Genomic DNA, 13,814 nt, shown 5'->3' on the forward strand with positions numbered 1-13,814 from the left:
CTCCTGCTCCCTGGGCACAGAAAGTCCTCCTGGTCCTTGCCAAGGAGGGGCAGATGACTGGGAAAGGGTTTTCTGATGCTTCAGATCTCCCTTTAAGTTGTAAGGTGTGGTGGACCATTTCTGTTTAGACATTTGCACTCCACTTGGATGAGAAAGCTGAACAAGCATGAAATGTTCTTATTTGTGTGAAAGCATTAAGTTTTACTTTAAAGCACCTTCTTTTTCTCCAGTTCTTAGCCTCAGGCAGCGCCTGCTGAAGTCAGTGGGTAGGCTGCCAGAGGCATTGCTATCTGTAAATCACAGAGTTCTGGAATTTGCACAAAATAAACTCAGCTTATCTGGCTAGCTGAATATTTATTGATGAATTCTGTTTCTTGTATGCTGTGGTTTGAATATTGCAATGAAGTCAACCTAGAGGAAAATAGTGTTTTTTTTTTTTTTCCCCTGTTGTATGGATTAAGACATCTCCCATATTTTCTCAACCAAAGCACTTAATTTAAAGCAGTTATGAATACAGTGGTCTTGCCTCTGCTTAGCTAAAGTCTGAATTTGACAAATACTTGCTGTACCTGTTTCTTACTGTTATCCTTAAGTGTTGGCAAAGACATGCAGGCACTGGAAATAATTCAGCTGATTGAGTATTGCACTGCTTAAGCAGTTTTGAGAATTTGCTTCCATAAATTTCTGGCTGCTGGTTTTATCTCCATCAGATATGTATTACCATGCTGTCGACCTCTGGATAGCACTGGAATGCTGCTGCCTGATCCATTTGTTTTATTTTATTACCATAGCAAAGCATTCCCATTTAGCTGTTTTTAAAGCTGTGTGTGTCTCTAAAAACTCTTTACTATCAGAGTAAAATTGATCTCTCTTTTAATAAATATGTACTTCTCCCTGATGTTGCTAGCATTTTCAATGGCAGAGCTGTCAAGTCTTTGACCTTTGAAGGTCTGAGGAGGGGTTCCCCAGTGTGACACTGCCCTTTCCTTCCTCTACAGCTCCCAGATCCTTTGGTTGCAGTGGACTCATTCCTCAGAGGTAGTGAGGGGTTGGTGTTATGCTATGTAAATAATAAATTAGGTGCAATGCTTCCGAATTTGTAGTGCCTACAAATTAATACTCTGGCAAGTGTTCTGAAACATGTGCTTCAAGTAAATCACAAACCTGCACCCAGGATGATGTACATTAGTTGCTGAAGCCCAGGTCTACGGGTGAAAATTTATGGGCGTGTGGGGGGTGTCCACAGTGGCCAATTTAAACCTGGTAAGCTGGTTCCCAATATTCATTTCCTATAGAAGCCAGGGTTTTGATTTCAATTCAGTGGAGCATTTGTCACCTAAATTCCTCTACAGATCTGGCCATTTCATGTTAGTTTTGGAAGGCCTCTTTATTTTTCCAAAGCCATTTCTTAATTCTTAGTGATATAAATTCTATCACCTAGAGTCAGTGCCAAGCACTCTTTTTTTTTTTTTTTTTTCCTGCATATACTTTTCTTATGGGACACTTGTTTGGGGGAAGAGACACAAAACTAAAAGTGGAGTCAGAGAGAGCTTGAGCGTGGGCTTTGCGTGTGAAACACTGAGCCTCCCAAGGCATGGAAGTTGTTGGTGTTTTGCATGAAGGTTGCTGGTGTGGTGTGCCTGCAGGTTAGGCCAGCAGATCCCCTGCAAGCGTGAGAGCTGTAATTTGTATGCGTGTGGCTCCATTTCATATCATCAGATGGGCGATCAGAAGCAAAAGGAGCAGAAAATAAACATGAATATTAACAGAAGGAGAGCAGAGGTGAAATGCTTGGTGGTTGCTGCCTTTCCAGGGGTTGTTCCTGTTCAGACTGATTTGCTCTACAAGGGTAAGGACTCTTTTAGTTTCAATTACCATGCAGTGGCTCAAAGCTTTTCTAATGGGAATTGAATTCAGAAAACAGTTTTCTTCATTTCAGTGTAGATCTTTGCATTCAAGAAGTGTCGCTTTTTGCCTTTTCCCTGCTAAGTGTAAGAGTTTTACTTATGGTGCACACTGCAGCCTTGGGAAGCAAGCACTGATAAACCCCTCTCCAGTGAAGCCCTCTGGGTGATGCTCACAGCTGTGTAAGCTGGCTTTCACAGCAATCTCACCCTGTTCCTGGGCAGACGCATATGTGCTGCACTGCAGAGGCTTGGAGGAGGTGATGCACAGAGTGAGGAGCTAAGGGAGACTTAAGTGCAGCCTAAAAGATCCCTCTTCAGTAAAACAAAACACACATGTCCAGACATAGAAACACCTCTAGTTATTAAAATTCTTCATACACAAGTTGGGTTGGAAGTTCATTTAAATTGAAGACACCCACTTATTAAGGTGGAAAACACACTTAACTCAGGACTGGTTTCAGTAGGCAGGGTTTGCTCTGGTAAATAGCCTTCCTGCATGGGAGAGTCTGACTGTATGTATTACGTTGCTTGCTCATCTTGGCATAAATCTTTTGCTGCTCAGCATAATGTTCTGCTGTCTGATCTTCAGATAAGATCATGGAGCAGATCCTCCTAAAAGGTATGTCAAAGCATACTGAAGACAGGGAGGTGGTTAGGGATAGCCAACATGTCTTCACCAAGGGCAAGTTGTGCCTGCCTAATCTAGTGACCTTGTACAATGGAATGACTGCATCAGTGGACAAGGGAAGAGCTACAGATGTCATCTACCTCGACTTCAATAAGGCCACTGATATAACTTCCCACAATATTCTTACCTCTGAAATGGAGAGATACGGGTTTGATGGATGGACTGTTAGATGGATAAGGAATTGGCTGGATGGCTGCATCCAAAGAATAATAGTCAATGGCTCAATATCCAAGTGGAAACCAGTAAAAGGTGGTGTCCCTTAAGGGTCTGTACTGGCACCAATTCTGTTTACTTTGAGCAACCTGATCTAGGGGAAGATATCCCTGCCCATGGCAGGGAGGTTGGACTAAGTGATCTTTAAAGGTCTCTTTGAGCCCAAACCATTCTGTGATTCTACAGCAACCGCACTAGGGTGTTACAGCACTGGAGTTTGTCTGCGGGAGTGACTCCCTGTGCAGCCTGCTTGTCCCACTGCACCAACCCGATGCGTGCAGAGGATGGAGCAATCCTTTGGTGGCTGGGTACAAAGCAGGCTGTGCGCTTGTGTGCAGTGTTCAGAGATGCCTCTGCTTTAGATAAACTTGGAAAGGTAAAAAATGGGGAAATTGAAAGATTTCCTGTATTATTTTTTTTCTAGTTCATTATGGCCTTTTGTGCAGCATGTGAAAACTTCATTGTTGGAGTTGGGGATTCTCAGTCCAGGTGATACTCCCAATGCCTGATGGCTCAGAGGGAACCCACTGCTTTTCTCTTTACATGTGCACATGGACAGAGCAGGAGTGTATGTAACAATCTCTGCAGTAGGGTTTCTTAAGCAAAAAACTTGTATGTTTAAGAAACCCAGACTGCAAAGAAAAATAGAAAAGAATAGTAATAGGAAAGAAAAAAAATGGGAAGAAACAGCTCAGACTTGTAAGGATGGGATACCTATATAGCCAGCCATGTTAGAAATTAATTCACCCAGAGCTTTAAATAGGAGTCATAGTCATTTTGGAAGCCTGTACTTTAAATTGCAGTTTACTGAGCCTGTGCGTGTCCCTGCTACTTCTAAATTAATGATGTAGCGTAGTATGTTTTTATGTGTGTACCTCTTGTGAGCCCTCTGTATGATGCTGATTACGCTTAGCTAAAGGGGACTGTGTAAATTGACCTTTCTCAAGGAGGTCTTTGCCAAGGCTGAAGCATACTTGTTCTTTCCTATTGACACCTCTGCTTTGAGGTGGAGTTTGTTTCACTTCTGCCACTTTTTGCTGCTCCAACCATAAAACATTTGGATTTACTCAACTTTGCTGAAGAATAGCATGGAATTAAGTGTTGCTTGAGTCTCACAACTAAAGCGTAGGCTCAGCCCTCTAAAATACAAGCTTTTCTGCAGAGTGGCATGTATGATATTCTGGTCTGGGTTTCCTCTTCTGTCACATTGAATGTCTATGGTGTAGGTGCATCTGAGCCTGTCCTGCAGGCTTCCTTTGCAGGTCATGGAGAGAAATGGATGTTTCCAATGCATGACTTATCTTACTTATTTTAGACATCTCCTCTACAGTAAGATGAATCATTCCCTTAAAGAGCCTGTCTGCCTCATCTGTCCTGTCAAGTAACTTAGCTCCCCAGCCCTCTGTGGGAGCTTTGTTGTTCTCACTGCAGGAATGTTTTACTCCCAGCTCTCCCTTGAAGTCAGCCAGCTAATTGCCTCTGAAACTAAATGTGGGCACTCACAAGGGATCATTCGTTGCCCAAGCCACTCCATGTCGTCAGCAAGAGGAGCAACGTGCCAGGTTTGGCTGCCTCCACCGTCAGCAGCCCTCCCACTCATCTCAGCAGGCTTTGCACTTGTCCCTCATGAGGCAAAGCCAGTGCTCAGGTGGGTTGCAGCACACTGGTTTCACTATTTAAGGTACTTTTGAATTGGGGAAAAAAAAAAAAACCAAACTCCAAAATAGTATGCTTAGCGCCACTGTAACTCCAGAGGGAGCCCAAAGAAAATGATGGCCAGGCCCTGTAAATCATATCTAGGGTCAGGCTATTCTCACAAGCACTAGCCTTCAGGAATGCAATCCAGTAAATACACATTTGTCGTGTGTTATAAGGTTGGATTCCCGAAATTGCCCAATATGGGAGTCAAACCCAATTAAAAGTTCAATTGTTTATTCAGCAAGTGGCAACAAGCAAAACAGCACTGGGCGGCCGGGGAGTTCAACTCCGCCAGCGGCGCGCGCCCCCTCCCCAAAAGTCTTTCCTTTTATATCCTCCGCCTTCGGTACCTGTGTCTCTCCGAGAGGGGTGCTCTGCGTCTGCCCGCCTCATTGCTGGGGGGTCGTTCTCTGCCTCCTGGTGGTCGTGGGGATGAGGATGAAGGCTCTGTGTCTTCCTCACGTTACGAACTCCTTGTACTTCTTGCTTTCTTCCCTCAACCCCCTCCTTCACAATCTCACTGTACTCTGTTGGCTTAGCTAAGCGCTCGCAGTTAGTCCTACACAATGTAGCAATATGATTAGCTCTGCATAGCTCAGGTGGCAACATCCTTCCCCCTTATCTTCAATGGAATTGTGATGAACAAACAATGTACTACCTATCACATCGTGTAGATGTCTGGAATTTTGCAATTTGAATCCCACCCATTGCATTTTAAACTGATAAAACCTCTGCAGAATTTCACTCATGAGCAAGCTCTGTTCTGCTGTACCCTTCCAAAAGGGGTGAGTATGGTGTTACACAGACTACAGCCAGAATGGTTGGAGGTACAGATGTGTATGTCACTTGTTTCTATGGCTAGCAGATATTTGTGTTTATTGATGAAGTTTATTGCCATGAGTGCTTTCTGCTCATATTTGGTCCTGCCTCAAATGTAAAAAAATTATTGTTGCACAGTTTAATCAGAGGACTTTATATTTTTCCCTTGACTGAGACATCTGTGTATGTATTGACAAGTCTCTTGTTTCTTCATTGGAAGCAATAGGCTGCTTGGCAGGGCAATGGGATTCCAAAATTTTTGTTTATGAACATGGCTAATATGTTTCTGTATTTTAATAGGTTGCTAAAAAGGAAGGAGATTTAAAGGAGGGAGAAAAACAGTTACTGAGTTAAAAAGCATAGAAGTATGAAAAAATTACTAATTCCCTGTCAAATGTAAGCAGAAGGAAAGGGAGGGGTTGGGCTGCTTGAGTGTACTGAAGCTGTACGGTTGTTCTGGAAAGAATTTAATGATTTATACTTCTGTGTTCAAGTTTATGCTAGAAAAGCCAGAAATTTTGCAAACCTCTAATTTTATACCTGCTAGTTTGTGAGCTGTGCTGGGTTTGTGTATGTGGTGGGGGCTTATGGTAGCAGGTGAAGGGGCTGCAACAGCGGCCCCTGTGAGAACCTTCTCGGAGCTCCCCCCTAAGTCAGAACCACCTCTGTGCCCAAACCACTACATGAGCCCTGTGAGCATGTTAATTTAAACTTTATATTATGATCTCAGATTTTTTTGAGAAATTATGCCATATGTAATCTGTGGGATTATTAAGGGATTATCAAATGACTAGCATAGATGGTTGATGAGGGAGAAAAATCTAGAAAGAAGTGGTCTCCAGAGATAAGTCACTGTGCATTAATGTCATTAGTCTGATGGAAACATCAGTCCTTATCCTTAAGTGTGGAATACCTGGAAAAAAAATCAGACCTTCAAATGAGTCCTAGTTTTCCTAACAAAGTAATGGCATTGTTTCAAGATTTTCTTTGCTCTGTGGTTATCTCATCTGGTAAAAAATTAGACGTCACTCTGGATAGCACTTTCTAGATATCCATTACACTTCTGAGGTAGCTGAAGTGAGTGTGACCACTGCCAGTCTTCTTACTGAGGACTGATTTTTCTTACAATGCTAATTTCAGGTGTCTATAAGTGAAACAGTGTAAATGTAGGGATACTTCAGGATATTCAGTAGGATTTTTTTTTTAAGTGGCATTGTAACTTTCTAAGTACTTTCATCTCTTTATGTTGTGGAACCAGGATACATTGGTGTTTGGGAGACACCATCGTGGTGTCTTGTTAGATGCATCCTTACTGTAGGGAGATAGTACACTGCTGGTGATAGCCAGAGATGCAGGATGACTGAACTGGTTTTCTGGCTCCTTCTGGGTGACCTTGGGGAGGTCTGTCTGAAATTCATATCCAAAGCTGCTTAATATGGACCGTAATACTTCCTCGGCTCCCCTTGTGTACTTGCTGTAGAAGCCCTCTGTGAAAGGAGCTGTTCCTCAGCCTGTTTGTACAGCAGCCACAGGGACCTGCTCTCGGTTGTTTGCTCTAGAGGTTTCTGTGAGACAAGTGAGAAAATCCAGTCAGGTTCACTTTGAGGAAATAAAATTGCCAAGTCTAGAGCGAGAAAAACTCCTTGACATAAGGAATATGTATTTATCAGGAATAAAAGTGATTTTCACAAAGCAGTTCACAGGGATTGAGTGCATTTTATCCACAGAGTTTATTTGAGAAGGCTTACATGGAAACACTATGGAATGGGCTGAAAATTACCTGAAAAACTATAAACAAAGGCTACCGATGTACATAGGGAATGGCTCCTTCAGGAGGTTATTTTGTGAGTCCTGAACATACTCATGCTGCATCATCCACACCAGTGAGTTACCTGCTGGGAGGGTGTATGTGGTCTAGGAGAGGTACTGGATTTTCACCCCCATTCATTGTCTGTGAATCTTATTGTAATGCAGCTATTGAAGTGCCCCATAGGGTTGTTTAGTTTAGTAGGTGTTAGGAACAGACATCCCTAACATATTTTTTAGTGAATAGGAATGGGTTACTCTTTAGTAAGGAGCCAGGGACCAAGTGTGAAGTTTGAGAAGCCATTCAAAAGCATTGCTGTCAAACCAGGAGCTCAGGTCTGGTATCTGTCACAAAAGTAGCATTTGTTTAGCCCTCCTAAATTTAAAGAACTATGCAGAAGGTTGATATCTTTCTTTTACTTTTTTCCTTTTATTATTATTTTTTTAAGTGAAATAGCATCATTAAGTCACTGGGATTTTTATCTTCATAGCCATGTGTTTACTGATACATTTTTAGAGACAGTGGAAAGGCAGTTTGTCATCTTTAAGATTTTAACAACCTGAGGCTCTTTGATACTGCACTCTGCTGAAAAAGAGCCTCATTCATGTGGTTAATTATAGGGATTTTTTTTTTTTTCTTTTTCTTCCCTGTCAACTCTGTGCAGAGGGAATTCTTGCTGAATGGTGTCACAATGGCCACCCTGCAATTCCCCTACTTAATGAGCTACTTCTCACACAAATAGATTTCAGGATAACTGGGCACAGATGTTTAGGTGTCTGGGTAGGTTTGTTTGTTTTTTTTTTTTTCATTTTTCGTTTTTTTTTTTTTTTTTTTTTTTTTCTTTTTTTTTTTTTTCCTTTTTTTTTCCTGAAAATGATTGTCAGTCTTCATTTTCATTTCAGCTTTCAAGCCTGTTGAAATGGCAACATTCCTGTCATTGCAAACGTTACTCAGCCGTGTGAACTGTGACTCATTCTGAAAGATTACAGGCATTTCCCTCCTTGGCATGCACCTATTATCTAGCTGTTACTAGCTCTTTGCAGGCTGCCTTCTGGATGCTGTGGGTCAGGGGTATGTGCTGCTGCAGAACTTGCTGGTGGGCTTGCTTCCAGCCGTGTGCTGTGTGGGGTATGAGTCCATACCTGCTGGAGGCAGTAAGTTTCAGGGTGGGAAGTGCTACTTCTGTCTGCTTCTGGGGAAAAAAACAAATCTCAAATGTCCTTTTTGGCATCTCTTTACAATAAAGAAAAAAAAAAAAACAAAGGGCAAAACCCTAAAGGAACAATAAACCTCATACAGACCTCTTGGCTCGCGTTCACTCCAGACTATGTTTACATAGTCTGCAAAAATACGAATTCATGATATCAGCTGAAGGCAAACACCATCTGGTCTGGTGGTCCTCTTTAATCATCTTTATTTTCTAGTTTTACCTTCTCTTTTTTTTTTTTTTTTTTTTTTTTTTTTCTCTCTTTTCTGAGTTCCTTTCTGGCATCAGAGGATCATTGCTGTCACTGCGCTGGCTCTTCTGGCGCCACACACCAGTCCTGTCTGGGGGATCAGCACCTCACCTCTGATCTGCCTTCATCCCCTCCAGTTAATTACTATTTCCAAGTTTTCCAGGGCATCATTTGAAATAAGATTCTGTGGGAATCCCAAATGAGGTTCCTGTTTGGTATTTTACTGAATGTCAGCATGAACCTATAGAAAAAAAAACCATCCTTTTCATTATGGAAGCTCCATTAATCAGAGATGATTAAAGGGGAGCGTGATACTACCTGCCCAGCCATAGAAGTGAGTTATGGAGACCCAAAATAAAGAGTCATGAGGTATCAATCTTAATTTGTCTAACACTGTGCTTGTATTTATATCTACTTGAGGGCAAGAGATAACATGTCTAAACTTCCCAGCGTGACAGAAGCGGGCAGAATTTGGAGAAGGTGGTGCAGATGGGAGCACAGAGCCCCATTGCTCTGCAAGCATGTGTCTGAAAGACCGCTTCTGTCCCACTATGTCTGTGTGGGAAGTGTTGCTGGAAAAGCTGACAGGATCCCCAAGATTCAGAGCTGAGGGGCCTCGCAAGAAGTGCAGAAAGCATCCCCCAAAGCAACTTCCCTGGGGCTATGAAAATGAGTGGTAGGGCTAAGGGCAGCCACAGTGAATTTTTTTTCAGGAAAACAATTCTGGTGTATCTCATCAGGCAGGCGTGGGAGAGGAAGAGGACATTTCTCAAAGACCACAAGAAGCTTGCTTTTCAACTGAAACTAGATTTTAAAAAAGGAAGGAGTTTGTTTCCAGAGGTTCCCTTTCGTGATTAGTGCTTTCAATCTAACTTCTTGTTTCAGCGGACATTCAAACAAAGATATGAGATAGATATAAAATTAAAATTATTTCACTGTTTTCAGATGTTTTTCTAGAGGATTTAGTTATTCAGATCTTGTTTTTCTTCATGCATTTCTGCAAGCCAGGGCTTGCTTGGATGTCCTAGAATAAATGTGTTGACACTTGTATCCTGGATGAAGAGCCCTTTCTTTCTGAAATAGCTACATCTGCTTTCAGAGCTGATCATGATAAAACATAGTTAGATGCTCTTTCACTGTAGTTCAAACCCTATTTTATTCTGAAGTTACTTTTGTGTGTAGACAAGCCCTTAGGAAACTCTGTTTGAAATTGTCCCCTTAATTTTAGCCCTTGCATTGTACACTTGTGCTGAGAAGTTGTTCTGGGTTGAGTGAGTGGTGGAGTTTTTTGGTGGCAGGGGAGGGGGCTATCGGGGCAGAAGCTTCTCGAAGCTCCCCCAGCTCCACATCAGCTCCACTTCTGTTTGGAAAACTGCTCCAGTCAGCTGCACCTCTGCGATAACGTATTTAAAAAGGGACGTGGTGATGTGCAGGGGGACTTGTGAGGAGGAGTTGCTGCAGCTGCGTGAACACCAAGGTCAGTGGAGGAACGGAGGAAGAAAGGAGGGGGGAGGTGTGCCAGAGCAGAGACCCCCCTGTATCCTGTGGTGAGACAGCAGGGCGGCCCCCCCTGCCACCCATGGAGAGCTACGGTGGAGCAGACACTGATTTGTGGCCTGTTGCTCCTGCTCAGATGATCAAGGTTCTGTGCCCAAAGAAGGCCGGGGTCTCATGGGAAAAGGCAGCCCCGCTGCTGTAATTCAGTGCTGGGAGGATTGCAGCATGCGCGGGAGTCCCACGCCGGAGCAGCTCGGGAAGGGCTGCAGCCGTGGGAGGGAATCCAGTCGGAGGAAGTTGGTGACCCATGATGGAGCAATGTGGGGAACGCTGCGGCCCGTGGGAGGAATTCAAGTCAGAGGAAGTTTGTGGAGGACTGTCTCCTGTGAGAGGGGGACCACGCTGGAGCAGGAGGAACAAGTTCCGGACACTCCCCTCACCGAAGATGAAGGAAATGGCATCGCTGACTGCACCCCCCATTCCCTGCCCCTGCGCCACTGGGGGAGGAGGCAGAGATATCAGGAGCAGAGCTGAGCCCGGGAAGAAGGGAGGGGTGGGGGGAAGGTGTTCTCAAGATGTGGCAATGCTTCTCGCTGTCCTACTCTGTTATGTGTTGTTAGTGTCTGTAATAAATGTATGTTCTTTTTTTCTTCCCCTAACGAGTCTGCCTTTTGCTCGTGATCATAAAGGGGGATTTTCCCCCATCCCAGTCCTATCTCGAACCCCAAGCCTGGCTCTCTGTCCCTTCTCATTGCCGGAGGGGAAGGGAGAGAGAGCTGCTGCATTGTGGTTGACTGCCAATCAGGCCTAAACCACAACAGAAGTTAATGCAGTTCTTTTAAGGTGTTTTATGATTTGTTTTGCTTTGCAGACTATAAGATGGCACATTGAACTACAACCATGGGCAAGTCCAACTCCTTCCCTCAGCTATGAGGCCTTGAGGTTCCTGAAGTACATTAGCACTTCTCAGGTAGGTATTTTATTTCTGTCTCCATTTAGAAAACAGTTTGCCTGGCACAGGCTGTTCTGTGTCAGATAAGGAATTAACCTCACACCAAACTGGTTTTGAAACTGCTTTTTTTCTAAAGGTCAAAACACGGGGTAGAAAGAATGCATTATTTCCTGATGGGTTCATGTCCTGACAAGAGTATGATACGGCTGAAATTCCAGAAGCAGTTACTCTCCTGCTCTCTCTTGTTCTCTCTGACACATCAAAATACAGAGCACTCCATAAGGAGACAACGTGTGTATTTTCAGTCACTCCACTTCTCAATAATAATGGGGTAATGAGGCTCATTCTAGCTGAAAGGATGCATTTGAAGTTCCCAGTAAAATGAGAACAAGGCATCAGTCCCTAACTTGGACAAGTTGTCCCAATAGTGCCAATTGAATCCTGATACTTTCAGCACAAAAATGATGGTGTGGAAAATGAGTGGTTTTATGTGCTTTTTCAAGGATGACATTTCTAAATCCAGATTGTGTTGACAGGTACTTCCAGGGTTCAGCACATATGGAATTGGGATGTCGTGTCTTAATGGAGGTATCACTTCTTCATAACAGCATTTACACATGCATTTTCCATAATAAAAAATAGGAAGGGTGCTGGATGCCTACAGTTCTGACAGGGCAGCTGCTTTCGGTACCCAGGTCTATCAGCATCTGACCCTTGAATACAGATTTAACTACACCATTGTTTACACTGGAGAACAGCAGAAAGCCTCAGTTGTTAATGTCACTGAAATGTCATTCACTTTTTTTTTTTTTTTTTTTTTGCTAATGCAATGCTTTCAAGGCTGAGATGAGATTCATTTGAAATACAACTAAAAGTATGCTGATGTGCTGATGGTGTGGTAACAGGGAGAGTAGCAGAGTGCTCACTTATCTTCCAGCTGGCTAAATGCTCAAGATGATATCTGCCTCCCCTCATGCCAGCTCTGAGAGGGCAGGAGGCAAGGTAATGCATCTGGAGAGAGCAAGAGATATGTGTAGAGCTGCTTGTTTTGTTGTACAGAAGTTCAGGCTGAGGCAGGCATATTAAACTGAAAACATCCTTCATCTTGGTGACTTAATAAACAGTGGCAGATGCTGCTAAACTCTACTAGTTGGGTCAGAGTGTACAAGAACATCAATTAGCAGGGATTTTATTGCTTCTGACATACTAATCTAGAAGTTTTGTTCCCAGAGTAACTGACCCTTGTGGGAGAGACAAGCAGAAGTGAAGATATAAAATGAGAGAAATCCTTGTTCCTGACCTGGCAAATGCTCTACAGCATGAGATCTCATTTTCCTTGTTTGCTGAGCAAGCATCTACTAATGAGCTGTACCTGAGTTCAGCTCCCTGCCATTAGTGTAGAGAGCCTCAAACTGATGGAGGAGAAAGATGCCATGTCAGCAGGGGTGAGGTGTAGCCAGAACAAGCTTTTTCAATGATGGTATCTAATGATCAGAAGAACCATCCCACATGAGCTGTCGTTTGTATGATTGTAGCAAGTAGAAGCCCAGAACAGGAGGACATGAGCTCAGTGCATCAGGGTTTATAAATCACACAGCGGACTGGTGATGTTGCTAAAGGCAGAGTTCAGTTTTTTATTTTTTATAGTAACAGCTATTAAGTATCAGGAGCTATTTAAATTTCTCCAAATGTTGAGTGTTGTAATTGCTCATAAGACCATGAGTCAATTAAGTGGCAGCACTGCAGAATCTTACTTTTCTGTAGAAGGCACATTATTCTTCTGTGCCTTAAAATTAGTGCTTGTTATTGCAATGCCATTTATTCCTTGATTATTATGTGACTGAAGGGAAATGGATGGTGGGGTGCAGTGCAAATCATTGCTTAAAATTTAGTGAATCCTGAGAGCAGCATGAAGAGGTGCTATATTAGCTTTCATGAATTTTCTAAGGTATGATAAATAATACAAGAATTTTGCTTTAGCTAAAAGCAATTAAACAATTACTTTTATTGAATTAAGCTGAAGCTATTATTAGTACAATGATACAAATTTTAAGAAAAGTAAAATAATTTACTACTGGGAAAAGAGAAGGGAGGGGGGATTCATCAGAGGAAACAACAACCCAACAGCCCCCCCTTTTTCCTTTGGGATGCTCACCAGATGGTCCATATCAAAGGGCGGTGACTCCTTTGCAATGGAATGAGAAAGAACAGGATGGGCCATCCCTGGTATCTCTTGTCCTTGAGATAAGAGAGGAACTGAAACCACTGAGCCATAAAGGGCTGCAAATTAGCCCAGACCTGAAGGACAAGGTGTACCTGACCACAGGACTGAGTTTGCGCAGAAATAAGGGTCAACGAGCGAACACAGTGAAGAAGACTACGAGCCTTCATCTGCAGACCCCTGCCCACGACCACCAGGGAGCACTGCGCAAGCGCGACGGGAGGAATTTGGGGTGGGGGGATATGTTAATGATTCCTCAGAACTAATTGTAATATTCCCTCCCTATCCTTGGAGTAGTGATGCATATGTATTAGGGTAGATGAATATATTACCTTTTATACAATAGAAGGGAGCCGCTTTGGCTCCAGAGGGCGTGCCATTGCGCCCAGCCCTGTATTCTTTGCTCCACTGACTTTGTCCCCAATAAAACTTTTTTTATATATACGTGGGCTTGTTTCTCACATAAGGGAATTATGAGCTGAGCAGGAGCAGGGAGGATGTGATGCAGCATGCAGCTCTTTGGTTGTAATGCTTCAGATAATGACCTTTCAGAGC

The 13,814-nt window shown here is 43.1% G+C and overlaps 1 protein-coding gene across 8 annotated transcripts in view; it reads left to right on the forward strand.

Annotated features, from left to right (window-relative positions):
- Positions 1–13,814, forward strand: part of METTL24 (methyltransferase like 24) — a 74,378-nt gene that overhangs the window by 11,895 nt on the left and 48,669 nt on the right. For all 8 annotated transcript variants that reach the window (XR_006166367.1, XR_006166368.1, XM_042802899.1 and 5 more), the window contains exon 2: positions 10,958–11,056. Coding sequence is in view for 4 of the 8 variants with exons in the window: in XM_042802896.1 (XP_042658830.1) it covers positions 10,958–11,056 (99 nt within the window). In the remaining 4 variants the exon portion in view is untranslated. The remainder of the gene's footprint in view (positions 1–10,957; positions 11,057–13,814) is intronic.

Source organism: Tyto alba, unplaced genomic scaffold, assembly GCF_018691265.1.
Source record: "Tyto alba isolate M040663 unplaced genomic scaffold, T.alba_DEE_v4.0 Super-Scaffold_40, whole genome shotgun sequence".
Lineage (NCBI taxonomy): Eukaryota > Metazoa > Chordata > Aves > Strigiformes > Tytonidae > Tyto > Tyto alba.